The sequence below is a fragment of the Anolis sagrei genome, chromosome 11, assembly GCF_037176765.1.
Source record: "Anolis sagrei isolate rAnoSag1 chromosome 11, rAnoSag1.mat, whole genome shotgun sequence".
Taxonomy (NCBI): Eukaryota; Metazoa; Chordata; class Lepidosauria; order Squamata; family Dactyloidae; genus Anolis; species Anolis sagrei.
The window spans coordinates 5,569,344-5,589,818 of NC_090031.1; the positions used below are offsets into that span (position 1 = coordinate 5,569,344).

Sequence of the window (20,475 nt, forward strand, 5' to 3'; positions counted from 1 at the left end):
GATTGGCAGTTGCTAGGTAAAATGGCCCTCTGTGATATCACTGGATCGGCTTTTGCAAGGTGAAGAATTGGTGGTTGCTAGGTGAAGTGGCCTCTGTGATATGACTGGACTAGCTTTTGCAAGGTGAAGGATTGGCTGCAACTAGGTGAAGTGGCCCTCTGTGATGTCACTGGATTGGCTCTTGCAAGGTGAAGGATTGGCTGAGCTAGATGAAGTGGTCCTCTTTGATGTGACTGGATTAGCTTTTGCAAGGTAAAGAATTTGTTGTTGCTAGGTGAAGTGGCCTCTGTGATGTAATTGAAGGAAAGGTGACAAGTGTACGCTGGGAAGGGAGGAAAGAGCCACAAAGGGAGCCATGTTGCTGTGGAGACATTGTGAGGCAGGCCGTTTCAGAGCCGGAGAAGGGAGAAAGGAAAGAAAGAGGAATAGAAGGGAGAAGGAAAGGAAGGGGATTAGAAATCGGAAGCATTGCATCCATTGCAAACCATCTCGGGCATCCTCTCTAGTGCCTGATCTTCCACTCTGCAATAGCAACATTCTTCCAAGCCTGTCTTTTTAACCTCGAGGGCTTGCAATTGGCCTTCGTAAAAAAAAAATCGAAAGCGGAGTTTTCCAGGAAACTGAATCATACCCCCAAGGGCTGGATTTGGCATTCTTTGTCGACTGCGAGCCACGTTGTCTGAGGTTTGCAACCCGGTGTTTGACGGAGACACTTCCTCAGGGCTATAGGCAACGGATTTTCCGTCTTACGTGCAGCAACAACAACAACAACCCAAAAGGCAGTTGTCTCCAGGCGATATTTGCTTGGAGACTCTTTGCCACACCGAGCATATTGATTCCTTTTTACACCTTTCACAGCGGGGAGTTTACAATGTATTTTTCAAAGCACTGGTGCGCAATTCCATCCGGAGGGATGTTCGATGCGTGAGTTGAAATAGAGCAAAAAGTGGCACTCCCAGGTGGCCAATTTGAAGCACCAGTCGCAACTGCAAGAAGTAGCCATGGGTGCATCGATATCAGTGGTTCTCCACCTTCCTAATGCCGCGACCCCTTAATACAGCTCCTCATGGGTGGTGACCCCCAAACATAACATTATTGTCATATCTGTGACTTTCCTACCGTTGTGAATCGTCATGTAAATATCTGATATGCAGGATGTATTTTCATTCACTGGACCAAATTTGGCACAAATACCTGATACACCCAAATTTGAATACTGGTGGGGTTTGATGGGGATTGATTATGTCATTTGGGAGTTATGAATTCAAAGCCAGCTCAGGTCGGAGTGAGTTTCCAACCAATTTGTGTAGCTTGCTGTTGACCTTTGCAGCCCAAAAGACAGTTGCATCTGTCAAGTAGGAAATTTAGGTACCGCTTATGCGAGGAAGCTAATTTAACTAATTTACGACGCCATAAAATCTCCAGCAAGCAAGCAAAAGAATGAGGAAGTACTCCATCAGTGTCACAAATGGATGGTAAAGCAACAGCTCCCCTTGTGGCCAGAATACCCTCACTTATTTATTTATCGTGTCAGGAGCAACCAGGCATTTGTATTACATTTTTAACAAAGCAAGCAAACAAACAAACAAGCAAGCAAACAAAACACAAAGTTTGCAAACTTGGTAGTTGATTAAATGTCCTTTGACCAATATCTGGCCACGTGGAGTGCCTCTGGTGTTGCTGCAAGGAGGTCCTCCTTTGTGCATGTGGCAGGGCTCAGGTTGCATTGCAGCAGGTGGTCAGTGGTTTGCTCTTCCCCGCACTTGCATGTCGTGGATTCCACTTTGTGGCCCCATTTCTTGAGGTTGGCTCTGCATCTCGAGTGCAGTCTGTTCAGCGCCCGAGTGCAGTCTGTTCAGCGCCTTCCAAGTTGCCCCGTTTTCTGTGTGCCCAGAGGGGAGTCACTCATTTGGTATCAGCCATTGGTTGAGGTTCTGGGTTTGAGCCTGCCACTTTTGGACTCTTGCTTGCTGGGGTGTTCCAGCGAGTATCTCTGTAGATCTTAGAAAACTATTTCTTGATTTAAGTCGCTGAAGTGCTGGCTGATACCCAAACAAGGGATGAGCTGGAGATGTCAATGCCTTGGTCCTTTCACTATTGGCTGCTACTTCCCGGCGGATGTCAGGTGGTGCCATACCAGCTAAGCAGTGTAATTTCTCCAGTGGTGTAGGGCGCAGACACCCTGTGATAATGTGGCATGTCTCATTAAGAGCCACATCCACTGTTTTAGCGTGGTGAGATGTGTTCCACACTGGGCATGCATACTCAGCAGCAGAGTAGCATAGCACAAGGGCAGATGTCTTCACTGTGTCTGGTTGTGATCCCCAGGTTGTGCCAGTCAGCTTTCGTATGATAATTGTTTCTAGCACCCACTTTTTGCTTGACGTTCAGGCAGTGCCTCTTGTAGGTCAGAGCACAGTCCAGAGTGACTCCCAGATATTTGGGTGCGCTGCAATGTTCTTGTGGGATTCCTTCCCAGGTAATCCTCAGAGCTCGGGATGCTTGTCTGTTCTTAAGGTGAAAGGCACATGTCTGTGTTTTAGATGGATTAGGGATCAGTTGGTTTTCCCTGTAATAGGCAGTAAGAGCACCTAGAGCTTCAGAGAGCTTCTGTTCTACCATCTCAAAGCTCCCTGCTTGAGTGGTGATGGCACGATCCTCAGCATAGATGAAGCTCTCTGTCCCTTCTGGCAGTGGCTGGTCATTTGTGTAGATGTTGAACATGGATGGAGCAAGCACGCTCCCCTGAGGCAGGCCGTTTTTCTGTTTCTACCATCTACTTCTCTGGCCCTGGAACTCAACAAAAAAGCTCCTGTTTTGTAGCAGGTTTCCTATGAGGCGGGTGAGGTGGCCGTCCTTTGTGATATTATACATTTTCTCAGGAGGAGGTGGTGGTTCACAGTATCATAAGCTGCTGACAGGTCTATGAAGACAGCTCCTGTCTTTCAAAGCCATCTTCTATGTGCTGAGTCAAGTTCAGCACTTACGATGTGCAGCTTTAATAAATAAATAGTAGATATTTTCAGCAGTTTTGCTGTTGCGCTTCTCTTCATTTTTGGAATTGCACTGTTTTGGTAATTCGTTGTCCATCAATTGTAAGTAAGGAGCCATGCAATGAGTTACTGAAGGTTGTTGAAACCTTCATGGTAACAGATTATGGTACTTCTGAGATCTCAAGCCATCCCTGGGCAACTTCGGTTAAATATCCTAGCATATAATACAACACACCGCAGTCTTTTCGCCAAGTGGAGTTGGCAGGAAAAAGTCCAATTGGAGCCCAGTGCTTCTGGGAGAAGCTATTTCTGTTCCAACGGTACTTCCGGGGGTGATGCAGTTTGACTTTGAACATGGCACATTTGTTAACGGGGATGCATTTGCCGACACGAAGAGTGCAGCAAACAAGCCGGGCAAAAGCGAGAGTCGGCTGGCGTGAGTTACGGCATGTGACATTTCAAAAATGCTAAAGGCTTTGAGGAGCAGCCGGTTCTGCAATAAAGGAGAGGCAAACAAGCCACAAACGGAGCAGTGATGGTTATTACGGCTTCCATGCGTCTCGGTGACCTTTCCTTGAATCCGCGGTTGGGACGTGACAAAGAGCAAGCTCTCGTTCGAGGAAAACAAAGCGGAGAGACAGAATATTGCGCAGGAATCCGACGCGAAGCTAAGTGGGGACAAATGCTTCGACAATTGGTCTGTCTCTAAAACCTGTAGGTCACTAAATACTCCATAACACAGTTGTTGTACCAGGGTTGAATGAAAAGTCATGCCTCCACCTTCATAACTCCTCAATAGATGGCAGTAGTGGTATGCGGCAGGTACTGGCTTGTTCAGTTGACTCTCCTCTACAGTTCCATTTTGGTGGGAAGCCTTAGCATTGAACGATTGTGTTGTTAAAATGTGAAGTATGGAACCCTGAGCAGACGGTCGCTCAATGCGATTTAAGCAACGTATGCAGCAGGTACTGGCTTGCTCAATAGACTTTCCTCTACAGTTCCATTTTGGTGGGAAGCCTTAGCATTGAATGGTTGTGTTGTTAAAGTGTGAAGTATGGAACCCTGCGCAGGCAGTCAATCAATGAGACTTAAGCAACGTATGCGGCATGTACTGGCTTGTTCAGTAGACTCTCCTCTACAGCTCCATTTTGGTGGGAAGCCTTAGCATTGAATAGTTTTATTGTTAAAGTATGAAGTATAGAACCCTGCGCAGACAGTCGGTCACTGCGACTTAAGCAACATATGCAGCAGGTACTGGTTTGTTCAGTAGACTCTCATCTACAGCTCCATTTTGGTGTGAAGCCTTAGCATTGAACGGTTGTGTTGTTAAAGGTTGAGAAACACTGGTTTAGAGCTAAGAAGACAATTGTGACACCAAGCCATGCCTCGCCCTGCAGACTCACTTGAAATCCCTCCTGAGGTTGACTGAACGTGCAAAATCGTGTAATCCTGTCCAGAAATTGGAGCCAGCATCCTCCGCCCCAGAACTGGGATACGTCAGCCTCGCCTCTCGTTACTGGGAACCACTCCAACCCTCTCCACCCAAAGGAGGTCAGAGCAATGGGTGCCACATTTGAGTCACATTTTGGTTTGGACAGGGAGCTCGACTCTTCGAAGACGCTGCAGAATGGAAACAATATCCTTGCACAGTTGAGTTTTCTCTGCAAAAAGCTATGGGTTGTGCACATTGTCTGGGGCTACCTGCTGTTTTCCAAGCCGGCGATAAAGAGGCTGAGTTAACCTCTGCTGACTATCTGTCTGGCTTGTCAACTCTTCATATTAAATAGATATTTCTTTGCTCTTGCTTGGTTTTTCTCCCTTCACTTCCTGAAAAGATGGCCCTCCCCTTCCCGAAGGCCATGCAAATGTTTCAAGCTCTAAACCCAGGTCTGTGGAAGAGAGCGGGTTGAGATCTATCATGTTTCCTGCCTGCACGTGAGACCTTGAGCTGGACGGATTAAGCGAAAGGCAGATTTAAGCTGCTTTCGGGGAAGCAGGTCTTGAATAGCTGGGTGTTTGCTCCTGGGCGAGGAGGGTGTGCATTCCATCTGTTTCAATAAATCCGGTCCATAATGGAAGGGAAGATGAGTCCTGATGCGTGGCTTGACACAACCCAAAACTGGATCTGGTTGTGCCTTGTTCAATATGTTGCCCAGATTTCTAGAGCTGAGATCCTGCATTGAGGTCTCATAACTTACTTACTTACTTAGGCAATCCCTCGTTCTCCTAGTAGGATAGTCCTCCAGGGTGAATCTGTAAGTGACTATGGAGCCCTAGTCATGATCTGCATCTTCTCCCGCAGTGAGGGCATTGGTTTCCAGGTGGAAGGCAGTCCCGGTCGGGGTTGGCTTGGCATGCCTTTCTCTTGGCACGTTTCTCTCTTTCGCTCTTCATTCGTGCCTCTTCACAACTGATCTCCAGCTAGAGCACTCACGAACCAGGGCTTCCCAGTTCTCAGTGTCTATGCCAGAGTTTTTAAGGTTTCAATCTCTTTTCCTGCCCAACAACATTCCATTTTCCATTCTTGAGTTCGGAGTAGAGCAACTGCTTTGGGAGACGGTGGTTGGGCATCCGGCAACATGGCCGGTCCAGCAGAGTTGATGGCGGAGGACCATCGCTTCAATGCTGGTGGTCTTTGCTTCTTCCAGCACACTGACATTTGTCAGCTTGTCTTCCCAAGAAATTTGCAGGATTTTCCGGAGGCAGCACTGATGGAATTGTTTCAGAAGTTGCATGTGACGTCTGTAGACAGTCCATGTTTCGCAGGCATATAGCAGGGTTGGGAGGACAATAGTTTTATAAACAAGCACCTTGGTATCCCTACGGATGTCCTCAAACACTCTCTGCTTCATTCAGAAAAATGCTACACTCGCAGAGCTCAGGCGGTGTTGTATTTCAGTGTCAATGTTAACTTTTGTGGAGAGGTGGCTGCCAAGGGAGCAGAAATGGTCAACATTTTCTAATGTTACACCATTAAGCTATATTTCTGGCATTGGAGAGGGATTGGCTGGTGACTGCTGGAAGAGCACTTTGGCCGAGCTTCTCGTATTCTTCTGCGAAGGTGTTTAGAGTGGCTTGTAGGTCTTCTTCTGAATGCGCACAGACAGCATTATCATCAGCATATTGGCTTTCTAAAATAGATGTTGTTGTAACCTTGGTTTTGGCTTTCAGTCTGCTGAGGTGAAATAGCTTGCCATCTGTCCGAGAGATGATTTCTACTCCGGTGGGAAGCTTCCCATCAACAAGACGGAATTATCATGAAGATGGAATATAAAACCACAGCAACCCAGTCATCCAGGCTTCCAGAGAAGCAGAAGCATTCCTCTGTCCAACAGTTCTTACATCACGAAGTTATTCCTAATCTTCAGATGGACTATCTAGAGTTTGAATCCAATGTTCCATGGTGTCCTAGTTTCTGGGGCAGCAGAAAACAACCCAGCTCCGTCTCCAATGTGACATCCCTTCAAATATTTAAACCTGGCTCTCGTGTCTTCTTAACCTTCTCTTCTCCACGCAAAGGACTCTTTGTTTACCTGTTTCTGGGAATTGACTTCTATGATGTTGGACAAGTGGGCTTATTAACAAAAGACCTTCCTCATAAATGTACAGCAGAGTAACTTTTTAACAGCAACGTGACCCAGCATTAATAGTTAAAAGTGATCAAAAGAACAAAAACACATAGACCAATGTTATCTCTTCCTTAAGAGGCTTTTCTTTATAGTAAAGTAATATTTTAGTTATTTATTCATCTACAGTATTTATATTCTGCCCTTCTCACCCTGCAGGGGACACAGGACGGATTACAGTGTACATATACATGGCAAACATTTATTGCCATAGACACACAATTTATATAGACAGACACAGAGGCAATTTAACATTTCAGCTTTTCATGAGGGTATTCTGGCCACCAGGGGAGCTGTCCCTTCACCGACCATTTGTGACACTGATGAAGTACTTCCTCATTTTTTGCATGCTTGCTGGAGATTTTTATAGCCTCATAAATTACTTAAATTTTCCTCCCCGCATAAGCGGTACCTAAATTTCCTACTGGACAGATACAACTGCCTTTTGGGCTGCAAAGATCGACAACAAGCTATACAAATGAGAGTACCATGTTTGGCCCTGACCATCATGGGCAGGATACACACAGCTCTCCGGATGTGGCTGTGCTCCATATCTTATCATCCTCTCTCAGCTCCCCACAATCCCACCAGTATGTTAAGTTGGAGCCTGATGGCTCTGTATGCCAAGGTTGGTCCTGATCCATCAAGCCATATAGTGGCCTTTGTGGATCAAACATACGCACATACTTACATACATACATACATACATACATAGGATGGATAGACAGATAGATAGATAGATAGATAGATAGATAGATAGATAGATAGATAGATGCAAAGGAGGTGGGAGCATGAGCAGGGCCTCTCCAGATGGTTGAAGAGATCGTGTGGGTTCGTACACAGTCATGCAGGTAGGCAGGTCCAAAACCATTTAGGGCTTTGTAGGTAAGCACCTGCACCTTGAATTGGGACCGGAAAATGAACGACAGCCAATGGAGCTCCTAAAACAGGAGGGTTGACCTCTCCCTGTAAGAAGCCCCAGTTAACAACCTGGCCGCCGCCCGTTAGACCAATTGAAATTTCCGGGCCGTTTTCAAAGGTAGCCCCACGTAGAGTGCATTACAGTAGTTCAATCTGGAGGTGACTAAGGCATGGACCACCCTGGCCAGATCCGCCTTCATGAGGTACGGTTGCAGTTGGCACACAGCAGCCTTCACACTGGAGCTTTCTCATACAAGGCTTCTCTCACACAGAGGTTTTCCTCACACTTTTCAGGACAACACAAGCTTTGGTCCTCTAACTCTAACAGGCTTTGGCCTACTAACTCTTTCAGTGTTTGACTCACACTTTTGTAATCCAAAACACCTAGTTAATTTTTAATATTTCTGACATACGCCACTTTGGTTCCTTTCGCCAAACCTCGAGTCGGAGATCTCCCCATGGATTGCAATTATATTTTAAATCGATGCCACTGCTGAGCTTCGTCTTTGGAAAGAGATGCATTCTCCTGCATCCGTCTGTATCCGCTTTCCTTTGGTTTTCTTCTTCCGCCCGTGACCTACATCATCCGGATACCTCTGAAGCTGCGGAGATGGCTTGAAATGAGCTAAGGAGGCCAAGTTCAATAGCACATCACTGCGAAAAAAAAAACGGATTATCAGAGCCTCGCGGAAAGGCGACAGGCGGAAAGAGGGACGATTTCCCAAAGTCCCCCGTGCCCGCTTAGTGGTGGAGCAAAGATGCTGTCATCTGGAACAAATAAAAGTCTACCATTCCAAGCCATCAAAGCCTGTTAAAGTGTCCGACCCTTATTATCTTGAGAGGTGTAACGCTGGTGCCCAGAATGCCTCTCCGATCCTAACAAAGCCTGACGCGGAGGCTCTGAACTGTGGCTAAAAAGTCGGTCGACCGGCTGTATCCAGAGCAGAGCTGGAGGTCTTTTAACCCTTTGGAAAGTCTTCTATTATCGCCAAGATCTTTTTTGTTTTCCTAGCTATTAGTAAAAGTTGAGCTCTGATGGACTGCCCAAGGCAAAAAGGGAAGAGTGGTGTTTCTGAAAAGCTCTACATCCGTTTCCCTTCGTCTTTCAATCTTCACTTTCTTATTTGGCACGCATTTCCAGCTTGTTTAGGGCTTCGGTCAGAAAAGGAAGCATCGGAGGATTTTCTTTCCTTTTTCAAACGCTGTTAATGTAGGGCGACGGCCAAAGGTACTTTGTTATTTCAGTATCCCGGGCGTTTGGAGAACACAGTTGAATTGAAAGTATATTTATCAAGCTTCTTGGAAGGTTCAAGTCTCTCTCTCTTTTTAAACCGCTGGAGACATTTGCTGACCATATGGCCAGCGCCTTCCTGCTGATTATCTGAAATATTAATGGGTGTGATCTGTATTTATTTATTTATGCTCCTACTGGAGCCAATGGCGATTGTCTCAGTGTTTTGATCCAAGGACAGAGTATGCCTTATGAACACACAATCATAGAGCTGGAAGAGACCCTAAGAGTCATCCAGCCCAACCCCCTAAAATGATAGAGATAGATAGATAGATAGATAGATAGACAAACAATCCAATAATAGAGTTCTAGAGTTGGAAGAGGCATCCAGCCCAACCCCTAAAATGATTGATTGATAGATAGATAAGTAGATAGATAGACGATCCAATAATAGAGTTCTAGAGTTGGAAGAGGCATCCAGTCCAACCCTCTAAAATGATAGATAAGTAGATAGATAGACGATCCAATAATAGAATTCTAGAGTTGGAAGAGGCATCCAGTCCAACCCTCTAAAATGATAGATAAGTAGATAGATAGACGATCCAATAATAGAATTCTAGAGTTGGAAGAGGCATCCAGCCCAACCCTCTAAAATGATAGATAAGTAGATAGATAGACGATCCAATAATAGAGTTCTAGAGTTGGAAGAGGCATCCAGCCTGACCCCTAAAATGATTGGTTGATAGATAGATAAGTAGATAGATAGACGATCCAGTAATAGAGTTCTAGAGTTGGAAGAGGCATCCAGCCCAATCCCTAAAATGATTGGTTGATAGATAGATAGATAGATAGATAGATAGATAAGAGTCCTAGAGTTGGAAGAGACCCTAAGGGTCATCTAGCCCAATCTCCTAAAATGATAGAGGGATGCACAAATAGATAGATGATCGAATAACAGAGTCTCAGAGTTGGAAGGAACCCTAAGGGTCATCCACCCCAACCTTCTAAAATGACTGATAGATAGACAGATGATCGAATAACAGAGTACTAGAGTTGGAAGAGACCTAAGGGTCATCCGGTCAAACCTTCTCAAATGATAGATAGATAATCGAATAACAGAGTCCTAGAGTTGGAAGAGACCCCAAGAGTCATCCAGCCCAACCTCCTAAAATGATAGATAGATAGATAGATAGATAGATAGATAGATAGATAGGAGGGTGGGTGGGTGGATTGATAGATAGATGATCGCATAACAGAGTTCTAGAGTTGGAAGAGTCCATAAGGGCCAAACTCCTAAAATGATAGATAGATGATCACATAACGGAGTCCTAGAGTTGGAAGAGTCCATAAGGGTCATCAAGTCCAAGCTCCTAAAATTATAGATAGATGGTCCAATAATAGTCTTAGAGTTGGAAGAGACCCAAGGGTCATCCAGCCCAACCTCCTAAAATTATAGATAGATAGATGATAGATAGATAGATAGATAGATAATCGAATAACAGTGTCCTCAAGTAGGAAGAGACCCTAAGAGTCATCCAGCCCAACCTCCTAAGATTAGATAGATAGATAGATAGATAATCAAATAGCAGAGTCCTAGAGTTGGAAGAGACCCTAGGGGTCATCCAGCCTAACCTCCTAAAATTATAGATAGATAGATAGATAGATAGATAGATAGACAGACAGACAGACAGACAGACAGACAGACAGATAAGAAAGTCCTAGAGTTGAAAGAGACCCAAGGGTCATCCAGCCGAACCTCCTAAAATTATAGATAGAGAGATAGAGAGATAGATAGATAGATAATCGAATAGCAGTGTCCTCAAGTAGGAAGAGACCCTAAGAGTCATCCAGTCCAACCTCCTAAGATGATACATAGATGGATGGATGGATATCAAATAACAGCGTCCTATAATTGCTTTCCATGGGATCCTGTGGTTCTGCATAAAACCCCATAGGATGCAACAGACTTCTGATGGTTGAGCAATGAAACAGGATGGGAAACTTTTGATGGTTCCCACCACCATCCGATCTGTTTTTCAGTTGTAAACATGGGAGTAAAGCATGATAAGAGGTAGGAGCTCTGAAGACGATTCCTGGCCCGTGTTCAGAGTTGCCTCCTTTCAGGACATTTCTGCCTCCTTTCAACCTTCTATGCAATGAGCTCCGTGCCTCTCCATGCTTGAAAAGAAGCTGAAGTGTCCTACAAAAGGGAAATATCTCAATGTGACGAGGTGCTAAGTCTCCTAAATCTGACCAGAGCAGAATAGAATGAGACTATGGCTTCCTTAGTCTCGAGATGCTAGACTCCTATTGATGCCTGGGCACAAGAGTCCTGTTGTCTCCTTCAACCCCATTCTGCAGTGCTGGGTCAGTTTGTGCGTGCGACCACCCGGCATTGTTTGCGACAGTCATGCCATGTGTCATCCCCAATCACAATCAAGCGAGGGTTGGACGACGGAGCAATCATATCCAAGTGACCATTGGGTTGGCACTGTCACGATGGGTGCCTGCTTGGTCCCGTTGAGGGTGATACCTTGCCTTGGGTCGATTTCAAGCCTCCCAAGGACACGGTGTTCAATTGGATTACTCCATGGATCGTTGTCAAAGGCACCAGACTTGGACAAATCCTACTAATTCAATTGCTTTTGAATTTTGAACATGACTCCCATATCCATTTTTTGGATACGTTCCCAAATGGATTGCAAACCGCAAATAATAGTGTCAGCTTAGATCTTTTATTCATAGACTTACAAGCTTGGTAGATGCTGGGAATGCTGTGGATGGAGCGTATCTTGATTTTGGGAAAGCCGTCGACAAAGCCCCCCATGACCTTCTTGCAAGCCAACTAGTCCAATCTGGGCTAGGCAATGTGACTATTGGGTGGATCTGGAATTGGTTACGTGACTGAACCCAAAGGGTGCTTCTCCCCAATGGTTCCTCTTCTTCATCCTGGAAAGAAGGGACTATTTGGGTGCCATGAAGAGGGTTCGGTCCTGGGCCCAGTACCGTTCAACATCTTTATCTAATGACTTGGATGAAGGTTTAGAGGGCAGGCTGATCAAGTTTGCAGATATTTTTAAACTATATTGAAAAGCCACGTTGAGTTTCCTTCGTGGAGAGAAAAAGTGGGATATAATTATAATTATAATTGCACTGGAGGACCTAAAGATTCCTAGAGAAATGTGCTCTCAGGCCAAAAAAAAAGGAGATATTTTTATATGTGATTTTTTCTACTTTTCCACTGATTGTATGTGATGGTTATTCTTTCTTTTTTCTTTTTCCTTCCTTCCTTTCTTTTTTGTCCTTCCTTCCTTCCTTCTTCCCTTCCTCCCTCCCTTTTTTCTTTATTTCCTTCTTTTTTTCTTTCCTTCCTTCCTCCCTTCCTTTCCCCTTTACTTCTTTCCTTCTTTCCTTCCTTCCTTCCTTCCTTCCTTCCTTCCTTCCTTCCTTCCTAACTACCTTTTTCTTTCTTTCATTCCTTTTTTCTTTCCTTCCTTTTTTCCTTCCCAACTTCCTTCCTTCGTTCATTTCTTTATTTTTCTTTCTTTCCTTCCTTCCTGTTTTCCATCCTTCCTTTTTGCCTTCCTTCCCTCTTTCCTTCCTTCCTATCTAACTTCCTTCCTTCCATTCTTTTTCTTTTTTGCCTTCCTTCCTAACTACCTTTTTCCTTCCTTCCCTTTTTCCATTTTTCTTCCTCCCTCCCTTCCTCTGTTTATTCTTTCTTTCCTTCCTTTTTTCTTTCTTTCCTTCCTTCCTCCCTTCCTTTCCCCTTAACCTCCTTCCATTGTTTTTTCTTTCTTTCTTTCCTTCCTTCCTAACTATCGTTTTCTTTCTTTCATTCCTTTTTCCTTTCTTTCCTTTTTTCCTTCCCAACTTCCTTCCTTCCTTTCTTTTTCCTTCCTTCCTTCCTTCCTTCCTTCCTTCCTTCTTTCTTTCCTTCCTGTTTTCCATCCTTCCTTTTTGCCTGCCTTACTTCCTAACTTCCTAACTTCCTTACTTCCATTCTTTTTCTTTTTTGCCTTCCTTCCTAACTACCTTGTTCCTTCCTTCCCCTTTTCCTTCTTTTTTTCTTCCTCCCTTCCTTCCTCTCTCCATTCCTTCTTTTTTTGCCTTCCTGCCTGCCTCCCTCCCTCCCTTCCTCCTTCTTTCCTTCCTTCCTAACTTCCTAACTTTCTTTCTTTTTCTTTCTTGCCTTCCTTCATATGTTTTCCCTTCCTTCCCTTTTCCTTCCTTCCTTCCTCCCCCTTTCTTTTTGCCTTCCTTCCTTCCTTCCTTCCTTGTCCTAAAAAATTGTGAAACTTATTGTGTTCTTCGAAATCAAGCGTCTGTAAACGTTCTTTCTCATTCCTCAGGTGATCTCAGCGGTCTCTCGGCTCTCGTACCACACCATTGCACAGAACAAAGGAATTAGGTAAGATCAAAATCACTTTCCTTTGATACGGTTGATATTTTATGGAATCCCGGGAGTTGTAGTTTGGTGAGGCCCCATCCCTCTTGGCCAGGGAAGGCTCAAGACCTTGTCAGACTACATCTCCCAGGGTTTCACAGCATTGAGCCTTGGCAGTCCAAGTGGCCTCGAATGGCATTTGCAGCCGGCTTCGTAGCAAACTTGTGCAATTCTGGATTACCCAAATGAATCAAAATATCTGTGCTTTGCAAACTTCAACCTTCGTCCCTTCCAATAAACATTCCCGCTGGTTGTGTTGGATCTGCTGCCAGGAGAGATGAAAGGGGAGCATTGCTTCCCTCCTCTCTCCGCAGCCCAAGTGTGACATCCTTCACTCTTGCTGTGATCTTCAAAGACTATCCATTGGGGGCCAAAACCACAAAAAGGTGCATCCACACTGTTGAATTAATGCAGTTTAACACCATTTTAACAGCCACGGGCCCCACTTTGTGCTAGTCAGTGACTGTAATAAAGTCTTGTCTTGTCTTGTCTTGTATTGTAACAGGAGTATGGGAGTTGTAGTATGGCCAGGCACCAGCCCTCTTGGGCAGAGAAGGCTCAAGACCTTGCCAAACTACCTTGTGGCATTGGCATTGAGAACATGGGCAGCATTGGAAGCATTGACATTATTATTATTATTATTATTATTATTATTATTATATTCTAGCTTGGGTACCCGGCGTTGCCCAGGTTATTTGAAAAAGCCATTTTTAAAATTGTACCCAATGCATAAGGTTGTGGGTGAACTACAACTCATAATATGTCAGGTTAACCCCCTGAAACGCCATCAATGCTTAAAGATTGTTATGTTTATCTGGTGGGAAGGCCAAGCGAAATGCTTTCCTTTCAGTTTTGGGAACTAAAAAAGCCTTATATTGAGTAATGGGAAAGAGTTGCCTTAGTTGGGCCAACGTTGGAATTTCATCACGGCCGTGCTTTCAAGTGCTCTTAGTTTCATGTACCAAGTTTTTGCCTAGCTCCTGATTTGTGTATTGGATTTTTTATACTGCCCTTTTTCGTGGATTTATATACCTACTAGCTGTACCCGCCACGCGTTGCTGTGGCCAACCTCCCCTCCCTCTTTCTCTCCTTCTTTCCCTCCTTCCTTCGCTCCCTCTTTCCTTCCTTCCTTCCTTCCTTCCTTCCTTCCTTCCTTCCTTCCTTCCTTCCTTTCTTCCCTTTTCTTCTTTCCTTCCCTCCTTCCTTCCTTCTCTACCTCTTTCCTTCCTTCCTTCGCTTTTTGCTTCTATCCTTCCTTCTCTCTTTCCTTCTCTCTCTCTCTCTTTCTTTCTTTCTTTCTTTCTTTCTTTCTTTCTTTCCTTCTCTCTCTTTCTTTCTGCTCTACCTCTTTCCTTCCTTCTCTTTCCTTCTTTCCCTCTTTCCTTCCCTCCCTTTTTTTCTTTCCTTCTCTCCTTCCTTCCTTCTCTACCTCTTTCCTTCCTTCCTTCGCTTTTTGCTTCTATCCTTCCTTCTCTATTTCCTTCCTTCTTTCTTTCTTTCCTTCCTTCCTTCCTTCCCTCTCTTTCTTCCTGCTCTACCTCTTTCCTTCCTTCTCTTTCCTTCTTTCCCTCTTTCCTTCTTTCCCTCTTTCCTTCCTTCCCTTTTCTTCTTTTCTTCTCTACTTCTATCCTTCTCTACCTCTTTCCTTCCTTCCTTCGCTTTTTGCTTCCACCCTTCCTTCTCTCTTTCCTTCCTTCCTTCTTTCCTTCCCTCCCTTTCCCTTTCTTCCTGCTCTACCTCTTTCCTTCCTTCTCTTTCCTTCTTTCCCTCTTTCCTTCCCTCCCTTTTTTCTTTCATTCTCTCCTTCTTTCCTTCTCTACCTCTTTCCTTCCTTCCCCCTTTTTCTTTTCCTTCTTTATTTCCTTTCTTCCTTCTCTACCTCTTTCCTTACTTCTTTCGCTTTTTGCTTCTATCCTTCCTTCTCTCTTTCCTTCTTTCTTTCTTTCCTTCCCTCTCTTTCTTCCTGCTCTACCTCTTTCCTTCCTTCTCTTTCCTTCTCTCCTTCTCTACCTCTTTCCTTTTTCCTTCACTTTTTGCTTCCATCCTTCTCTCTTTCCTTCCTTGCTTCTTTCCTTCCCTCCCTCTCCCTTTCTTCCTGCTCTACCTCTTTCTTTCCTTCCTTCTCTTTCCTTCTTTCCCTCTTTCCTTCCCTCCCTTTTTTCTTTCCTTCTCTACCTCTTTCCTTCCTTCCCCCTTTTCTTTTCCTTCTTTATTTCTCCTCTTTCTTCCTTCTCTACCTCTTTCCTTCCTTCTTTCGCTCTTTGCCTTCATGCTTCCTTCTCCCTTTGCTCCTTTCTTTCCTCTTTCTCTCCTTCCTTCTTTCCTTCCTTCCTTCCTTCCTTCCTTTCTTTCTCTCTCTCTCTCCCCTTCCTTCCTTTTTTCTGTATTGTCATTTAGCTTTTAATCATTTAGCATATTTGGGTTTTTCAGACCTTTCCACTTTTGGGGGGGGGGTTATGAGTGATGGTCACTCGTTGGTCTGTTAGGGGTATAGTGACCAAATTTGGTGTCAATTCGTCCAGTGGTTTTTGCATTCTGTTAATCCCACAAACGAACGTTACATTTTTATTTATATAGATGGACCTTGTTTTGCCTTGAAGCTCATGGACTAAGCTTTGTTTTGCAACTTTATTGTTTTGCAGTTTTACTCCTTTGCTTCCTTATAGTCTTCAATAAACAGCTTGCTGATTCTACCAAACTGGTGTGGCCTTTCAGGTCAGAGTTGTACGACAAGAATTAACGTTGGGAACATTGACTTTCAAGGCATTGGCTTTGTGAGCATTGGGGAAAGTTAGCATGGCTATGCATCTGAAATGTGCAATTCCCCCCTCCTCAAATATATTTAGTGGAACTTCATGGAATAATGATCATTCCCTGAGTTGGCTCAAGTATCTTGCGGGGGGAAGACGGGCGCGTTATCTTCCGACGCACCAACCGCGCATGAATGCTAGAACGTCTCCGAAGCGCATCGGTAATGAACTGCCGGTCCCATGCGGCTCGGAGCGGACGCCGGGGCTGACAGCTGTCGCCGCGCACAATGCCGCACGTGTCTCTCCCTTGTCTTCCGCCGCACAAAGCCTGGATTGTACACGGAATACAGAATAGCTGTTTAAGGAAGCCCATCACATTCAGCAACGACTTCCGCACCCGGCGTGCGGGTGGCTGGACCGATTGCCGGCTTTATCTCTTCCAGTTCGGAGCTTCGTCGGCTTTTCATTTTCCTGCTAATTGGAAACAACACCTAATTATACGGGCCGTGGCTCCTGTCTTAGACGGTTTGTTCCAGTTGCCGGATGGATCAATATTATGGAGTATTAGTACAGTCGCCCGCCCACTTTGGCTGTTTGCGGATGTGATTGATCTCCTCTCTGGGAATCTCTAGGTCCGCTAGTGCAATTCTGTGAACGTTGATTATTAAGAGTCGTGCTGGAGGACGAAGAAATTCCTAGAGAGATAGTCTTGTAGGTCAAAATAATAGCAATTTTGCCATTTTTCACTTTCCCGTGCCCTTCGCCTTACCAAATGTGGAATGTGCGACTGCATACCATTAAAACCATTACATGTTTTGGTTTTATTTTCCATCTTCATCGCTATGATAATTCCGTCTTGTTGATGGGAAGCTTCCCACCGTAGTAGAAATCATCTATCGGAGAGATGGCAAGCTATTTAACCTCAGCAGACTAAAAACTGAAACCAAAGTTACAACATCTGTTATAGAACTCCAGTATGCTGATGACAACGCCATCTGTGCACATTTAGAAGAAGACCTACAAGCCACTCTAAACACCATTGCAGAAGCATACGAGAAGCTTAGCCTCTCATTGAGCATTGAGAAAACCAAAGTGCTCTTCCAGCAGGCACCAGCCATACCTCTACAAAACCAAGCCCAAAACAACATCTGTTATAGAACTCCAATATGCTGATGACAATGCTGTCTGTGCGCATTCAGAAGAAGACCTACACGCCACCTAAACACCATTGCAGAAGCATACGAGAAGCTTGGCCTCTCAGTGAGCATTGAGAAAACCAAAGTGCTCTTCCAGCAGGCACCAGCCATACCTCTACAAAACCAAGCCCAAAACAACATCCGTTATAGAACTCCAATATGCTGATGACAATGCCGTCTGTGCGCATTCAGAAGAAGACCTACACGCCACTCTAAACACCTTCGCAGAAGCATATGAGAAGCTCAGCCAAAGTGCTCTTCCAGCAGTCACCAGCCAATCCCTCTCCAATGCCAGAAATATAATAATAATAATAATAATAATAATAATAATAATAATATTTATTTCTATACCGCCTTATCTCCCCGAGGGGACTCAGGGCGGTTTACAACAGAAATTTGCCAAACATTCAATGCCGGCATAACATAACATAACAAACAAATTAAATCATAAACAATAAAATAAACAACATCAGGTGTACTTATAGAACAACTCAGAAATAACAAATTTAGACATTTAAATATATAATATAGCTTAATGGTGTAACATTAGAAAATGTTGACCATTTCCACTCCCTTGGCAGCCACCTTTCCACAAAAGTCAACATTGATACTGAAATACAACACCGCCTGAGCTCTGCGAGTGCAGCATTTTTGCAAATGAAGCAGAGAGTGTTTGAGGACCGGGACATCCGTAGGGATAGCAAGATGCTTGTTTATAAAGCTATTGTCCTCCCAACCCTGCTATACGCCTGCGAAAGGTGGACTGTCTACAGACGTCACACGCAACTCCTGGAACGATTCCATCAGCGCTGCCTCCGGAAAATGCTGCAAATCTCTTGGGAAGACAAGCGGACAAATGTCAGCGTGCTGGAAGAAGCAAAGACCATCAGCATTGAAACAATGGTCCTCCGCCATCAACTCTGCTGGACCAGCCACATTGTCCGGATGCCCGACCACCATCTCCCAAAGCAGTTGCTCTATTCCAAACTCAAGAACGGAAAATGGAATGTTGGTGAGCAGGAAAAGAGATTGAAAGATGGGCTCAAATCCAACATTAAAAACTGTGTTATAGCATAGACACTGAGAACTGGGAAGCCCTGGCCCTTGAGCTCTCCAGCTGGAGGTCAGCTGTGACCAGCAGTGCTGTAGAATCTGAAGAGGCACAAATGGAGGGTGAAAGAGAGAAACTTGCAAAGAGAAAGGCGCGTCAAGCCAACCCCGACCGGGACCACCTTCCACCTGGAAACCAATACCCTCACTGTGGGAGAACATGCAGATCAAGAATAGGGTTACACAGTCACCTAGGGACCCACCACCATTACACCAATCTTTGAAGACAATCCTACTTGGACAACGAAGGATCGCCTAAGTAAGTAAGTACATGTTTTGAAAAATGAAATTGCAAGTCTCGTTGATCAATTTTCTTCTTTTCTTCTTCTCTTCTTCCTTCTCTCCCCAAATCCTTTAGGCCGTTCCCTTCGGAAGAAACCACTCAGAACGATGACGATGTCTATCGGAGTTTGGAGGAATTGGCAGAGTAAGTGTGTCTTTACTGAAGAATTTGATTCCACTTGAATTGCCATGGGGCAATGTGATGGAATCCCGAAAGTTGTAGTTTGGGGAGGCATCAGCCATCTTGGACAGAGAACGGTAAAGACGTCGTCAAGCTACAACTCCCAGGATGCCGTAGCATTGAGGAATGGCAGTCCAATTGGGGCTGAATTGCATTGTTTTGATGCTGTGAGTTCACTCCCATAACATCGTAGAGAATACTCTTGGGCACTAGAAGTCTATATAAGGGAGACAATCCCATTGGAAAGAGGTTTTTACCAGTGAGAGAAATGCTGGTGTGTTTTCTTCCAGCGAGCACGATTTGGGGGAGGACATTTACGACTGCGTCCCGTGTGAAGATGAAGGGGACGACATCTACGAGGACATCATCAAGGTGGAGGTGCAGCAGCCCATGGTGAGATGAAAGTGAAGAGAGGGAAATTGGGAGTGGCCCAACCTCCAAACCCTGGGTGTCCCAGATCATTTTTCTCATTTATTTATCTTGTTCAGAAGCAAATTGAGGATACGGTATAAGGCATTAAAAAAACACAAACAAAGTTTTGACCAGAAGCTGCCACTGCTGTTGCTATAAGAAGGTCCTCCATTGTGTATGTGGCAGGGCTCAGGTTGCATCGTAGTAAGTGGCCTATGGTTTGCTCTTCTCCACACTCGCATATCATAGACTCCACTTTGTGGCCCCATTTCTTAAGGTTCGCTCTGCATCTCATGGTCCCACAGAGCAGTCTGTTCAGTGCCTTCCAGGTCTGTGTGCCCAGGAGGGAGTTCCTCATCTGGTATCAGCCACTGATTGAGATGCTGAGATTTTGCCTGCCACTTTTGGACTCTCACTTGCTGAGGTATTCCTGCAAGAATCTCCCCTCCCTCCCTCCCTCCCTTCCCTTTTCTTCTTTCCTTCTCTCCTTCCTTCCTTCCTTCCTTCCTTCCTTCTCTACCTCTTTCCTTCCTTCCTTTCTCTCCTTTCTCCCTTCCCTACCTCGTCCTTCCCTCACTTTTTGCTTCCATCCTTCCTTCCCTCTTTCCTTCTTTCCTTCCCTCCCTCTTTCTCTCTTCCTATTCTTCCTCTTTCGTTCCTTCTTTCCTTCCTTCTCTTTCTTCCTGCTCTACCTCTTTCCTTCTTTCCCTCTTTCCTTCCTTCCCTTTTCTTCTTTCCTTCTCTCCTTCTCTACCTCTTTCCTTCCTTCCTTCGCTTTTTGCTTCCATCCTTTCTTCTCTCTTTCCTTCCTTCCTTCTTTCCTTTCCCCCGCCCCCCTCTCCCTTTTTTATACTGCCCTGTTTCGTGGATTTTTGTGCCTGTTTCATGGATTTATATACCTACTAGCTGTACCCGCCACGCGTTGCTGTGGCCAACCTCCCCTCCCTCTTTCTCTCCTTCATTCCCTCCTTCCTTTGCTCCCTCTTTCCTTCCTTCCTTCCCTTTTCTTCTTTCCTTATCTCCTTCCTTCCTTCTCTACCCTCTTTCCTTCCTTCCTTCGCTTTTTGCTTCTATCCTTCCTTCTCTCTTTCCTCCTTTCTTTCCTTTCTTTCCTCTCTTTCTTCCTGCTCTACCTCTTTCCTTCCTTCCTTCTCTTTCCTTCTTTCCCTCTTTCCTTCCCTCCCTTTTTTCTTTCCTTCTCTCCTTCTTTCCTTCTCTACCTCTTTCCTTCCTTCCCCCTTTTTCTTTTCCTTCTTTATTTCTCTCCTTTCTTCCTTCTCTACCTCTTTCCTTCCTTCTTTCGCTCTTTGCCTTCATGCTTCCTTCT

General features: G+C 44.9%; 1 protein-coding gene across 4 annotated transcripts in view; it reads left to right on the forward strand.

Moving 5' to 3' along the window:
- The window catches only part of VAV2 (vav guanine nucleotide exchange factor 2), a 130,345-nt gene that overhangs the window by 77,887 nt on the left and 31,983 nt on the right, over positions 1–20,475 (forward strand). For all 4 annotated transcript variants that reach the window (XM_060757461.2, XM_067471823.1, XM_060757463.2 and 1 more), the window contains exons 3-5: positions 13,124–13,182; positions 18,633–18,701; positions 19,028–19,130. In XM_060757461.2, coding sequence (XP_060613444.2) covers positions 13,124–13,182; positions 18,633–18,701; positions 19,028–19,130 — 231 coding nt within the window. The remainder of the gene's footprint in view (positions 1–13,123; positions 13,183–18,632; positions 18,702–19,027; positions 19,131–20,475) is intronic.